Below are 15036 nucleotides of genomic sequence, written 5' to 3'. Positions count from 1 at the left end.
GCTCCAGAGGCGTGCGACCTCTGACATGTATAGCAATTGTAAGTCGCTTTGGCTAAAAGCGTCAGCTTAAATGTAAGATATTGCTTTTGAGGGGGTTTAAATATAATTTTCCAATGCTCTGATCATCACAATCCCATTCACCTCTCTTGTATTGTGTTTGCAGCAGCAGAAAATCTGGGGACAGAAATTGCAGTAGAAAGAAAATCAAAACTATCTACATGAATAGGTACCGCTTTAGGGGTACTGTAGGAGAGAAACTGGGAGAACCAACCCACTGAATTGAAATTTGGACGAATCACCCCTTGGCCCAATGATAAAAGCAGTGTAATGATTATAGCAGATGTTCACTATGTACAGTGGCGCCCCTTTGTATTAGTCTCAAGGTGGCAAATAGTAGCTTTTTTATTACTTCACAGGTGTTTATATAAACACTGAGAATTATGTGCTAATGCTTTCTGATCCAGCCCTGATGTGTACTTTACCTTCCTGGGCTGATTTTGCTCTGTGCTTCCCTACTGTGTTTGGCTCTGCTCTAAAAGTGTTTCCAAAGCTGCTCAAGCTCTCAAGACACACATACGTCACACTAATCCAGTACCTGTGTGAGTGTGTGTGTGTTGAGCTACAGAGGGATTGAGGTTGATTTACATCACACAGACCAAATATGGCAGAGCCCGTACTGTTGCAGGACACGGTGAAGCATGTGAAACATCACAACTCAGTATCAGCCCAGTATCAAACTTTTTAACATAATTCAGTCGTGCAATATACAGTATGTATTGAAATGTCATGGAGGTACACCTGCTTTGGTCAGGAGGAGTTCAATTACATCAGGAGAACATTTTTGGCATGCCAATTACTGAAAAAGTAGAAACAAATAAAAATTTTATTGATGTATTTTCCTGATTTTATCACGTGCACTATATTCTAACATCTTTTACCTTAATTTGTGAAACTACTTGTTTAAAAACCCAGTACAAACTGACTGTACATTTGCAGGTTTTTATGACAAGGTTTGCTTTTCTCGAGGTGTAAAGTCTGCCCCTTAGTGTTATAACATGGTTTTGCATTCAGGTGTCAAATTCCAAACTGTTGCCTCAAAACAATATGGTTCACATTTTGGCTTATAATAAATATTAGCTCATAATCAAACCAACAACTAACAAAAGAGTAATAATTACACAAAATGTTTAAGAAGTCAGTTTATCTGAGATCCACATTAAAGCTATGATCTCTCTGTAGAGGTGAAATAGAGGACTGATTGATTAAATAATATAAATGACTGCAGTGTATGTGTGTAGGGAAGGTGCTTGACTTCATGTCATGTAAATTATGACAGGCAGGCCTCCACAGCCTCCCTTACGATTGGCTGTTGCTCCAGATGAGACTCTGCCTCCATGAGAGAGCAACCAGTCAGCAAACAGACCAAAGCCAGAGGGACCACCTGCACAGAGAGAGGAAATATATTACAGCCAGCCACCAGTCATGCATTTCCTCCAATACATTATGCACCTTACTTCCTCCTTACCTTGGTCCTGTTTCTGGCAGTGTGTGTGTGTGTGTTGATGTCAGAAGATGTAATGTCCACTGTCAGCTTGTCCACTCGGTAGACGGCCTTGAGAAGAGCTTCCTCACATTGGGACTCAGGGCAACCTGACAGCTTCTGGAAGGAGAAGGAAACAGCTTTGATTTAGCTCCAAAACCCTCTCAGTGGTTACTGTAACTCAACTGACTCTTCTATCAGGTTCAGATCAGGAGTATGTGCTGTACGTCAACATGGTTTAAAAGTAAGTTTAGGAAAACAGAAGTTTAGTTATGTAGCACCTTTAGAGCAGATGTCACAAACTGCTTCACAACAAAACTACATTATTATAATCTTGTGGAGGGACCCTGTGTCAAAATCTAGTTAATTATTTCACTTTATTTAGGAAAATACAGCACGTGGGCACCACTTCAAGTTGTTCTTCATCACACCACCTCAAACTAACTGACACAAAGAAATCAGATAGTATTCCTGTATAGGAGAACTGGTTGGTTTCTGGGTCTCTTTGTAAAATATAGTGAAACTACCATCTAGTGTTCTTTGGGCTGTGTGCAGTGTACTAGATGAGAAATTGGAGGCAACAGGGGCCCAACAGTATAAAGGTTAATCCAGCCATGATCCTGAATGACATGACATCGAAACCAAAAAGACACATCTTCTTCACAGTGTGTTGTGAAAATAATGCGCAGTTGACAAACAGACAAAGGAACATGTATTGTATATTTGGTGGGATAACTTCCTTTAAATTTCTATACCTGGAGTAAACATATGGCTCTGCGGTAGAGTTTCCTGTTGGTGACCTGCACGTCGATCATGTGGTTCTGGTAAATCTTCCCCTTTAAAATGTGAGCTCCGGTGCTCACACCGTTCAGCAGCAGCTTAGTGGACAGCTCCCACTGCTGGGAGAGAGGCGGGATTGATTTTCTTTCTACATCAGCATCAGAGGAACAATGTAAACATATGAAAATAGCTTGTCATCTAAAATAGAAATAAACTAATAAGAATGTCTTTTAACATTTGACAGGGAGGACTCACTGCAAAATGGTCTGTTGGAGGAGGGAAAAGGAGAAAAAATGAGGCAACCTTGATATTTATCATGCTCCAGTGAGTCACTGAATCAATGTTTATGTGTGTGTGTGTGTGTGTGTGTGTGTGTGTGTGTGTGTGTGTGTGCGCGCTGTACCATGTGTAGTAAGCTCCCTGAGGCAGGTGACAGCCAAGTAAATTTTAGTGAGGATAAACACAGCTTATTGATGTCATCCTGCAAAAAAATGGAGACTATATGAGATAGATAGATAGATAGATAGATAGATAGATAGATAGATAGATAGATAGATAGATAGATAGATAGATAGATAGATAGATAGATAGATAGATAGATAGATAGATAGATAGATAGATAGATAGATAGATACTTGTTGGACAGCAGCTGCAGTGTCTCCATCAACATGATGATAAACAGCATGGAGGTTGGACGTCTTTTTTCTCACTCTGTGTGCCAACGTGGCCACCTCACTGACATCGTCTGTGGAGCGAAGCCATCGAGACACATGTTAATTTCATTTGGACAAAATCCAAACATGAAACGAAGAAGGTGTTATCTCACCAGAGTGCGTGTAGAGAAGAAGAACGATGTCCTGGTCATTAAGAGATGGCAGAACTAGATGCAAAAAATCCTCGTGTGCTATGCAAAAGTTGGGACCCTAGAGGAAAGAAAACACATATGTTCAAATATCTATGTGATGTATATATCATTTATTTTTGTAACGTACATCATGTACATTAGTTATTTGTGGTAGTAGATATACATTCATACAGCTTTTCAATATTTTTATGAACAACATTTTTTTAAATGACATATCCAACATTTTTATATAAGCGATACACACATTAGTAGGTTAACTTACAGACTTGTGCATTTTAAAGGCCCTGAAAATATATTTTCTCAGTCAACTTCATGAGCAATGGGGTCCAAAAATGACAAGCCAAAGCTAGAACAGTGTTAGTTTAGAGAGATTTCTGAAGTGGGCGAGGCTCAGTCAAATAAAAGTGAAGTCAAATACCTTCATGCACCAATCAAGATTCAGCAACATTTGAATCAAATGTGATGACAGTTTTGGGGTAGTTTTGTCTAAATTGCTTGAGACATTTTGTTTTGATTGGTATTTATGGCTGACATTTATTACGTTTATATAAAATAGTTGTTTGTATTGTCAGTGGGGTGTCCGCCATTCTCGCACTGAATTCAAATGCTGTGCACTTGCACAAGGGATTGACAGATAATTACACATGATGTACATGAGGAAATTGGTAAGCACGTGCAATTTGCAAGTAGTTAGTGTGTCTGTGCATATGTCACGTAATGATGCAAAATAAATAATAAAAAACAATCTTCAAAAAAGGAATATAAATAGAACTTGCCAATTTCAAAAAGCCTTTGACTCACTAGATCACCCAGCAGTATAAAAAAAGAACTAAAGCAGATTAATTGAAAACAGACATCAAGTCCAGCAGGGTTTCATAAAGAAGGTACAGCAGGATGTCTTTCACACTAATCCTGTTCTGGGTTAATCTACAAGTTAAATGCAGCTGAGACAGATGTGTCATGGCATGGTGCAAAATAAGCTGTGTTTCATTTTAATTGAATTTTAGTGACATTTTAATACTTTTTAAGGATTTTTCAGACTTGTAAGACAACCCAGAACAGAAGACAGCGCTACCGTAAAAGAAGCACAGAGGAATGTTAAATCTAGTCATCATTCATAATTAAATACCATTTATTAGTCCATTGTGTCCGATTAGAGCTTTTGTTCTCCATTTGCAATAATTAGTTGTCCATTAATTCCAGTTGTCCTCTTTTGTTTAAATAGATGTTAATTCATTGTTTTCCTTCACATACCAGTGAAATAAGCGGACCCTCATTGTTGTTCAGCTCTCTGTATCCTCCACTGATGAAGCCTCGAACATCTCCGTAGTCTCAGACACACAGACACAAATAATATACATATATCGTGCAAAAGTAAAAGATGTATCTCTCCCAGGTTACCAATTATATATGTAAAAATGCATCTGTGATCATTAACCAACATCTTGTTTTAGACTTACTGGGTCTCGGTTGCATTCACAAGTCGCAAGTCCTGGCTTTGCACAATGTTATCACACAGAAAAAAATAATAATTCAGACTCACCTGCTCCAAACGTGGGTTTACACTCACTGGCATCAATGAGGCCCAGAATAGCGAGGGAGCCCCAGCCCAGATAACACACACGCCCGCCACTCCGCAAACTGAAACACATATGGGAGAGTAGCAGATCGCTGAGGTCAAAATGTTAAAACAGAAAGTTTTATTGTTTTTTATTGTTTTTTATTGTTTAACACACAAATGCAATTATAAACTTTTACGCGTTTTAGATGTTTAATGAGAGGAAAGGCTCATATTGCACCTAGTGGGCCGCCAGTATTGTAGACCGGATTTCTCCACCACTGGAAGCTTTGGAGCACTGGAGCAGCTAATCCACCTTGACAAATGTTATTATTTTGGGTTTCAATGGCGAGTTTCCACTTGCAACATATTAAAATTCACTGGGGTGGGGTTTTTTTTGTATTTATTTCAGCGTTTTTGTGAAATGTTTGACAAACCTCTTGGCAGCTAAAGCACCAGGCTACTGCTGCTGCTCTAAATCAGAAATAGCTCTGTGTCTGTTGGCCTTGTTATAAAAAATTCAAGGTTAAAGTGAAAGGTGTGAAACAGGATGTTCCACCTCTGTCCAGCTGCCTCCATCAGAGCAGTGATCCCCTCATTCTGGGCATAAGTGATATCAAGAGTTTTCTCGTATGCTCTCATGTGCTGCAGGACGCCCCTGTTGGGAAGAAAGAAACACAAAGAAGCTAGGTTTAGATATTTCTGTTATACGGGCAGGTAAAACAGTGTTTGGACAACTAGTCTATGTGTAACTATTTCTGCTCACCTACAAAGCCTTTAAAGGTCAGGCACCATCAACTCTTAAAGAGCTCATAGTAGCTCTATAGCTTATTATGCCACTAAAACATTGCACTCCCAGAATGCAGGGTTACTTGCTGTACCTAGAGTCTCCAAATGTAGAATGGGAGCCAGAGCCCCTCCTGTGGAATCAGGTTCCAGTTTGGGTTCAGGAGGCAGACCCCATCTCCACATTTAAGAATAGATTTGAGGAGTTGAGTCCTGAACCATCCCTTAGTTATGCTGCTTTAGAGTGCCTAAATCCATTGCTTCAGCTTCTGCCCCATGGACCTTATTTCGGTAAGTAATATATATGGTAGTCAATGGCTAAAGACAACTTATTTTTTTATCCCGTTTGAATTGTACCCTGAATTATGCATATGATGTTGGTCTATTTAAAAGATCATTTTGTCTGTCAAAAGAGTCTCAGTTTATCCTAAAACAGTAAATAACATGTTTTGTCAGCGACATGTTAATGCTTGGTTCATTGCTTGGTTGTTTCTAGCTTGGTAACTTAGCTATGTTCCACACAGAAATGTATCTCAGCTGATGTGTTTGATCCAACAACTCGGTCCTTTCATCAAATCATCTACACATGAAAGCTCTTTGACGTTATCTTCAGTAACGTTAGCTTCAGTCCTTGAGAAAACAAGTTACAACTTCATATAAGGTCCAATGGTGGTCCACTGGAAAAGGAGAGACTTAGGCTCGCTACAGGCTGCAGGGAGACTTCCCATGATGCACTGAGCTCCTCTCCTCCTCTCCCCCTCCACCTGTATGTTTTCTTTTTCTTACATTACTATCTCGACTTGTTCCTTCTCCTGTAGTTTTGTGCTTTCTCGTCTCTCTCCTTTTATCGCTTTCAGGTGTTTCTGTTCCTGCTCCGCTGCTACAGTTGTCATTATCAGTAATGTTTTTATTCACACTATCCCCCTACCATTCTATCATTTTACATCACCATGTGGTACTTGCATTATCTCGTGTGTTCTCTTTCCACCCATCTTAGTGATGATATTCAACTTGCCAGTGACACCTAAATTGCTGCCGTAGGTAATGCATACAGAGCATGCGGATTCAAAATGAAGCAATGCACATGCAGCCACACGTGCCTTTCTCTGACAATGTGAAAAACATGTCCAGGGGACTACACGTTTTTCAGGTGGCTGTAGGAGAGAATCGACTGCAGGCTGTTGGCTGTCAACACAAAGAAGCACTTAGGAAGCATCATGTTGAACCTTTTGGTGCTGCGTTGGAGACCAAGGTGACTTCAGGTCATGATGATAGGAGACCAATAGTGTTTTTTTTGGCGGTGTTTCCTTATAATCTTAGAGTCAGTCTACAGTCTAGATGTGTCAAATTTCCTGTCTTCATACCAGAAATGAATTTACTTTCATGTCTATTAGATCCATGTAAAGATCTGAGTTGCCTAAAAGGTTCTGCAAATATGTTTGGAAAGGCGTATAATAAATCGGAAGGTGATAAATTTAAACAACTCGTTTAAAATGTCTGTGTTGTCTAAACTCTGGAAATAAGATTATAGTGGTATGAATCTTCTCAACTAAAGTATTTCGCAAAATGTCGAACTATTTCCTTATCAGTATCATTTCAATTTCTTCTATATTTGGAACCGCGTTTTGTGGTTCACAGGACACTTTGAAGCAGCTGTACATTTACCTAAATATCTCTGTTTCAGCAGCAGCAACTAACATAGCAATAACAGACTGTAAGTAACGTACAAAGAGTCAATATATTCATGTAATTGCAGATAAAGCCTCAGATCATTTTTCACCATGCTTACTTTTCTGTGATGGGTGTGTTTTGTAAGGCGGCAGCATGAGCGGCAGACAGGACAACCTCCAGGAGAATCTTAGTGGCACTGCCTCCCTTCATCCTGGAAGAGCCACTGATGGCCTCTGGCTGAACACAGACACATTCACAGAGTCTCTGGCCAAAGTATTTCCACTGCTCTCTTGAGTCGAACATGGCTATAAAGAGTGCAAGTTGAGGTTCTTACCCCAACTGCTGGGTTGAGGAGGAAGGCCTTGTGACTTTTGCCAAGCTCCTGCATCATTTGCGCCACACTGCGAAATGTGAACGTGCAGCCTGGTATGGGCTCATCCCTAACACACCGTTATTGGATGTTAAAAATAAACTTTATTCAAACCCAAAAGGACATATCACACAAAACAATCACTAATTTACATGACATAATATTAATGGAGTAAGACTGAAGTATGTGTACACACACTCACACACCTGGCCTGATGTGTAGGATTGAAGCCAACCAGTACAGGCGTGTAGACCTCAGGGTGCTGCAGGCAGAAGTCCAGCTGACCTGCTACAAACGGAGCCTATTGGCCAGGAATCAAATGCACAAAAAAACAGCTTAAGTTATGTGCAGGTTTACAAGGTCCTGATGTTAACATCCTGTCCAACCCAGAATTCAGATTCTGACCAATTAGAGTCACTTACAGATAATCCGCAGGAAATACCTATGAACAAGACCTGCTTCTTTCCCTCACAGACCTGCAGTGTGCCAAAAACAGGTAGTGGTGAAATGCTAGAGTTTTGCTAAACAAGTACCACATTTACACACACACACACACTCCACCATGTCCCCGACCTTCTTTAGACTGAGCATGCCCAGTTTGGGATCATCTTCAGGAGCTTCTTGAGAGGATAGCAGAGCTCTGAGGAAAATGAGAGCAAGACAGAGATTTGCAGACGTAAAGTAAGATTTTGTATCATGTAAAAGAAGATATTACACATTCTTCCTCTTAAATTAAAAGAATTTACTAGCCATAAAACACACCTTAGTTGACCCTATTACACTCGCTGCGACAGCTTTATTCTCTCTGGTATGACCAGTAAATTATGGTGGTTAATGTTAGCAAACTTTAGATAAATATTTCACTAATATTACTGATTTAGTTTGCTAACTTTATTACTCACATTTGCTTGTGCTATTGTTACGCTATGTTTTAGCACGTCCCAGATAAGATTTTAATAAACACAGTGTGCTTACTTCTTGTAGTTTTGTGAAAAGAAATATTAAAACGCTAACCTTTGACATGCTAATACATAGCATAGCAGTAGCACAAGCAGAGAATGAGGCAAATTGACTCAGTAATGTCGGTTACAAAGCAATACCTATCTAAGGTTTGCTTGCTTACATGAGATAACATTAGCCACCATAAGCTAAAACTAATTGAGTTATATTGGTTTGCAATTAAACTTTTAATTTGTAAAAAGAAGATGTTATTCTGTCTCTGTCAAGTTATCTAGTCTCACTCTAAGTAAGTTTGAAGCCGTTACTTCATTCAGACTATGATCTGGCCAGCATGACAAAACTTGTCTATAAGACTGAGGGGTGTAAAAAAGAGTCTTTCAGCACTAAAACAACAAAATGTCATTGTAAATGTAAACTACTCCTGCTGGTTATGTGTTTTCAATCATGAGTGCAATTTTGTTCAGTGCAACAAAACCTCAACATACCTGTCTCCCCCTGCAATAATGTAGGAATAGACTGGACTCTGGTTCAGCTCCCTCAGCGCTCTATTGAAACATGACTAACAACACAGGCACGCACAGGAAGTCATTTTTCCACAAAACAAGTGAGATTTGATCAGATTATTATCCAAATATGATATCGTAAAGCAAGGTTCTGGCTGCCTTGCTTTACGATATCACAAAATAGTCTTTTTTTTATCATAAATAATTTGATTAGTGTTTGTTTCCTTGTTCCTGGTGTGTAGTGGGCTAAATCACATGGGGAGCATTTCAGCACAACATTTACCGAGATGAGGAAAGCCAGTCGACCAGAAGTCCCACAACCGCTCAGGACAACAAGGCTGTCCTGAGGATCCTGTTAAAAAAAAAACAGATTTGCTTAATAACATGCCTGACTGAGCAACAAAAATACAGACAGATAAAGATAACATACCTTGAGAATGAGAATGAGCTCCACCCTCTTAGCAACCTCCATCAATGTTTCCACCACTTGTCCACTCAAAAGCCTCTAAAAATGAAAATAATAATTTCTTCAGATTACAGATTGCATAATTTCTTTCAGAATACAGTTTTGTCAAAGAATCTTGAAGGCTACACATCATTTATCAAACGCTTGTACCTGGTAGGTTGCCCCTGCTGCCTCTTCTTGAAACATCTGGGTGTCACAGGCCTGTAACATCCCCACTATACCATTAGCTGCAGCCCGGTCTATGTCACGAGTCAGGGGATTGGACTTCTCTGAAACGGGAAGGGACGGCTCATAATCTGGGGACTGAGAAATAACAAAATATCAATTTAAAGAATAATTCAACATATCTGCTGCATTCAAACATCTCTGTTTCTTGCTGCTTCAGTCCAGTGATTTAAAAATAGATATTAAAAGATTTTCTTCCAAGTTGTTGATTTGATTTTATGCTAGTTTGTGTTTTGTGTTTTAGCATGAGTTAAGGTGTGGTTGAACTTTTTGGGAAATATGCTAATTCACTTTATTTGCTGTTGTTAGAATAGAAAATAGATACTACTCTCATGTCTGTATGCTAAATGTGTAGCAAGAGCCAGCAGCAGCTACCTTAGCTAGCACAAAGACTGCTATGCTAACAAAACCTGCCTACAAGCACATCTCTAAAGCTCATTCATTACTTATTTCTCTTTTGTTTAATCCATATTAAACCAGATGTGTAAAAATGACAAGTTGCTGTGTTATGGGGTTGCCAGACTATTTCTTGAACTAAACTTAGCTAAGCAGTTGCTGTAGCTTCATATTTACCGTACAGACATGAGAGTGGTATCAATCTTTTCATCTAACTCACCAAGAAAGCAAACACGTATATGTATTTCTTCAAACCTTCCTTTAACTTACCTCCCATTCATGCAAAGACACTTCTGTGGATTTCCCCGTCATTGTGGATGAGTCTGTCCTCGTCTGCCAAAAACCGTTTGTCACAAGAAATGTCCCTCCTTGCAGCTTGCTTCCTTTTTGTCAGCTACAGGAACTGAAAATGAAAACCACAAAGTACTTGGCTCTCACTCTAGTGACAAAGTTCACTTAAGGACCTTTGAGACTGAGGAGTGAAAGGAAGCGATGAATTCTCTGCCCCACATAAACACAAATGCCGAGGGTTTCTGTGGATTAATAGCAGTATAGAGTCATTCTTGCAACAATGTACCACAGCAAAAAAAAAAACTTGGGACATGGAAATGAGCTGAAAACGTGAGACAGTCTTGAAATCATCCTTGATCTCGGTTCTGATCAGAGAGTCTTGGCTCAGTCTCACAATAAATAAAAAACCTCCAACAGTGAAATTTGTTTCTTAATTTTCAAATATGCTTTTCAACCCAGCAATGTACAAAATACCCAGTTGGTTCTGAGCAGTGTGAAGCCATTTACACCCCAGCAGATTGTGGAGTCTAATCCATTTCACCCCTTTCAGTGGACTCACTGTCAACTCCTGCAGTATGCCTCACTCCCTCAAACTCCCACTACCGTCTCTCATAACTACCGGCTAATTGCTTTCAGCGACACCGCGGCAAGGACATTATTCACATCATATCCATCAACAAAGGAAAGACAAATATTTCTCCTCACACCTCAACTCCTGTCGCCTCTTTTTTTTTTTTTTTTTTTTACACAAAATTAATTTTGTGTTTGGTACTCTGTAAAGACCTGTGACTCTCTTTAGAGTGATTCATTTGTACCACTCATTACTGGCTCACACTGATTATTAATGATATCAGACATCTGAAGTACAGTTTCGTGTGAACCTCTCTGAGTCAGTCCAACACCAGAGCTGTGCGTAGGGCTGTGCGATGAGTCAAAGCCAGGACGAAGCAAAGAAGAGTCATAACTGAATGCTTTTCAAGCAAACGTGATCACAATAGTGAAACGGGAATGCTTAGCCAATCTGTGAAGTTAACCACCAAGGCTGCATTGCACCAACTTTTAAAGAGTCTTCAGGCTAACAACACACTATACAACCACAACAGCAGGCAACTGCCTAAAAGCCCCAGGCTTGCTGTGTGCCAACTGGTTTTTGCTAATCTAATAATAGGGGGGATAAGTACCATTAAAGCAAAATTTCATCTGACATGGTGAGGGCATAAATCTGCATTAATTGATTTTTGTCAGCTTGGGGGCAGCACAGCCAGCTGCAAAATCAACCGTAGCATATTATCACCATATAATTTTGCTATGGCTAACATGTGACTGTACTGTAGCTTAATTTCAATCATTGGCAAGCTATTTTATTTCACACAAAAGCTCCAAAATGTACAAGCGGGATGTTATTAAAAGATTTATTTCATCAAACAAAATGAAACTGTCAGGCATGGCAGCTGTATTTACATAGGACCTCTCAAACACAGAGGCAAAGAAAAGCAATAGAATGACTTTACGGAATATAAAAAACAACAAGTAGGAAAAACAGCCTTTTCCCTTTGTTTTGACTTCTTATTGAGAAATCTAATAAGCAGTTTCAAATGTGAATGTCTGTCAGCCTCTGTGTCGACTCCGAGCAGCAAAGCAGCTGCATTTTTCACACACTGAGCACACAGTTCTCACTGAATGATGCAGCAGCAGACTCTTTGACCAAACAATGACAATGTCTGAATTTATACGCAAAACCGTCAGAGGACCACAAGCACAAAGAGTATTTTTCTATTCATGCCTAAACTGGTGGGTACAACCATTTTTGTTAGTTTGTTCTTTTTGCCTCTCACTAGCTGTGTTTTGGTGAAATCAACGTGTTTTCAACCTGTGTTCATAAGCTCTATAAATAATACATTCTCCTTGACTTGAGTTGACCCATGTGTTCTTGAAGTCGAGCACTCTGCACATTGACCTTGGCACCAAACCATGAAAGGTCCTTCGATTTTGAGGAGTCCTCCCTTGCCATCCTGTTCCACTCTCAGCATTTTTCTTAAATCTTGACAAATTGCCCCCTAAAGGAGCAAGGAAGTCATCAACGCTTAAGTGGTTCTTCTCATCATAAAAACACCGGAACAGAAAACGGTTCATTCGGGGTGCAGAGGGAAGCGACTGTCAGACTTTCTTTGTCAAAAGCTGCTGTCTTCAGCTCTGCAGTAATTTTCTGTCTGCCACAGTCACCAAGTCAACTAGTTTGATGCCGTGGAAACAGTCGGCCACGGTGAACGTCACTGAAATGTCAGATTCTTCAGTTTTATGCTGATCACTCATCACTATGTTACTTCATTTGTGCGCCTAAAAATGGTAAAACATCCCAAAGACCCTGAAAGCTCACTGTGTTGTATTAAAATTACAACATTATGGTTATATAAATGTTTTTCCTTTTCTGGGTTCAAATTCAAATCAGCTCTAACAGCACAAGAGTAGCTTTCTTATACTGCCAAAGCAATGGGAAAAAGCTCTAAAACTGCCTCTGTGAGCTGAACAAAATGAATATAAAATAGCAGGTCATGCCTGTGTAATTACTTTTTTTATAGCTTGAGTACCTTAGGTTCCCTCAGGTTTTGGTATACATTCAAATATTCTGCTGCACAAAATGTATTATCTGTCTTCTCTACAGAGAGTCTCAGGTACTATTACTTAAGTATAATTTTGGGGTACTTAACTGTACTGTGTCCATTTTATGTTACATTATACTACAATAAAATATTGTGCTTTTTACTGCTGATAATACTTCTGTGTTGTAGGTTGGGATGACGGTAGCATGGAGAAAGGTTAGGTGACGCTTGTATCAAGGCTTCAGGAAAAACAGGTAACCATATATTTGCAATCTCCAAAAATAACTAAGAAAAAAACAGGGAGGGAAAAAAACACCTTATCAAATGAGGAACACTGTATTCATGCTGCTCCATCAGGCTCCATTGTACTTACACATAATTGTACTATATTTGTATATTTGAGAGCCTGCTTTCCCAGCTTAAACTATTAGGTAAAACTTGTGTACTTAAATTTAAGTAATTTGTTTTACCTTGTGGAACTACCACCACTGTCAGACTCTATTTAGGGGTTGCCCAGTTGTCCTCCCTATACTGTGCTCACATTATCTTCAAATGTGTGATCTCTAGTCATAGCCAAATAAAGTTCCAATTAACTTCGTGTTTTGGCTGTATTTTCCCAACAACTTTTTCATTGTTAGTAACTCTCTTCATTCTGTCTAGGACGCAGGTTTTGTTAATAAATTGAAACTCAGGACTTTCCTCTGTAGTTACTTGTACGACTCTTATATCATTTGCCAGCCACAAAGCCTTTGCTAGCAGATGTACAAATTTCCACACATTTGAGGCGTTCTTATCTTGCTCTGTCCTTACAGTCATTCACAGCCAAATTAAAACTCGGATTTTGTGTCTTCCTGATTCCCATCAACTCAGAACAATGTCATTGTCATCTTTTGAGGTTTATTGCTGATCCAGGAGCTGCTGCCGTTGCCTACTTTTGATTGGAATAGCAGAACCAACTCATCAGCACACAGGAAGCATTTGATCTCAAGTCCTCTGGCGTTTTGCTTATTCATTTGGATAAATATTGTGTAGTCAAAGGGGGAACTTAGTCTACAGCCTATGAATCATGATAAGAGGTTCAGTTTTTTCTTTCTGTCATTTTTGGACATTGTGTTCCTTCCAATACTGCTGTTCAGGAATATAGCAAGAGTTTATTATGGCACATTGAGCTTCATGCCAGCAAAAAAATAGAACAAAGTTTGTATTTATTATGTTTTCCTAGGAGTATAGATGTGACACAGGTGAAACTGTGGCTGTTTTCAGTTCAGGGAGTGTTTCATTTTTAAATGCATGAAAAGCTGGAGTTGGTTGTGGAGTGCTAAACGTCTACCCGGTTTGCTGCTGACACATGCATCTGCAGGTGTTCAGGTCATATTTCTTCCCATTCATGAAAGATTTGATGCAATTACCTTTAAATACAGGTGTGAAAAGCTACACTCCCAGCTGCAGCCTGCAATAGCTTGCGTGTTGCTGTCACTCGCTCTCATTGTCTCTTGCTCGCACACAGTCACACAGAAACAACCATACAACCATCCACTCGCTCTCCCTGTCCGTCAGCCGCACAGCCACTGTCGTCATGACAACAGAGAGGCTAATCTCCAGTGGACAGAGAGAGCGAGAAAGTGCACAGAAGCGTGTTTCTGAGAGGCGAGGAGCAAGTGTGTGTGTGATTAAGTAGTGCAGTGCAGTGCATGCTTGCATATTTCTAATTATGTGCGTGTTTAGGGAAATATATATTAAGCATGCACTTCTGTGTGTGTGTGTGTGTGTGTGTGTGTGTGTGTGTAAAAGCATGCTTGTGAGAGCACAGATGTGTGTGCATCCCACCTCAATTTAAAGACATTACTGGTGATTACATTTGTCTTAAGAGGAATCATCACTGAAGCAGAATGCTCTTCTTTTTTTTTTAAATGTCTCCATGATACAAACATTTCTTTGTATCTCTTTCACTCTCATCCTTTACATTCCTCTACTCCATCCCTCTTCCAACCATTAAATCCATCACTTTAATCCATTTTTCCTTTT

At 39.6% G+C, this 15036-nt stretch overlaps 1 protein-coding gene across 4 annotated transcripts; it reads right to left on the bottom strand.

Annotated features, from left to right (window-relative positions):
- Positions 1-719: 719 nt before the first annotated feature.
- On the bottom strand, positions 720-10832 carry gckr (glucokinase (hexokinase 4) regulator). 4 transcript variants are annotated; one of them, XM_038717910.1, is made up of 19 exons: positions 10391-10823; positions 9650-9802; positions 9464-9538; positions 9317-9385; positions 9016-9089; positions 8144-8210; positions 7993-8046; positions 7777-7871; positions 7535-7640; positions 7319-7437; positions 5303-5401; positions 4729-4826; positions 4440-4516; positions 3147-3243; positions 2956-3065; positions 2724-2801; positions 2296-2439; positions 1526-1660; positions 720-1441 (listed from the first exon to the last, which is right to left on the bottom strand). In XM_038717910.1, exons 1-19 carry the CDS (start codon positions 10430-10432, stop codon positions 1328-1330), a joined length of 1806 nt encoding a protein of 601 aa, XP_038573838.1. In that variant the 5' UTR covers positions 10433-10823; the 3' UTR covers positions 720-1327. The 4 variants fall into 4 exon arrangements, 3 of the variants coding, with proteins under 3 accessions (XP_038573838.1, XP_038573854.1, XP_038573846.1); XM_038717926.1 differs by having other exon boundaries at positions 9317-9387; positions 9478-9538; XM_038717918.1 differs by having other exon boundaries at positions 9317-9387; positions 9472-9538; positions 10391-10820.
- Positions 10833-15036: the final 4204 nt, after the last annotated feature.

The sequence above is a fragment of the Micropterus salmoides genome, unplaced genomic scaffold (assembly GCF_014851395.1).
Source record: "Micropterus salmoides isolate LMB-PRFRI ecotype aquatic unplaced genomic scaffold, ASM1485139v1 Ms_hic_scaffold_1, whole genome shotgun sequence".
Classification (NCBI taxonomy): Eukaryota; Metazoa; Chordata; class Actinopteri; order Centrarchiformes; family Centrarchidae; genus Micropterus; species Micropterus salmoides.
Note: the sequence above shows the minus strand (reverse complement) of the source record. Positions and strands in the feature narration are given on the sequence as shown.

Bases quoted from the DNA above. Each gene is read 5' to 3' on its own strand.
- gckr (XM_038717910.1), bottom strand. From the start codon at position 10,432: ATGACGGGGAAATCCACAGAAGTGTCTTTGCATGAATGGGAG. The intron at 7,641-7,776 runs GTGTGTGAGTGT...ACGGTGTGTTAG, and splicing joins AATCCTACACATCAGGCCAG to GGATGAGCCCATACCAGGCT. The intron at 2,440-2,723 runs GTACAGCGCGCA...CCTCTCTCCCAG, and splicing joins CAGGGAGCTTACTACACATG to CAGTGGGAGCTGTCCACTAA.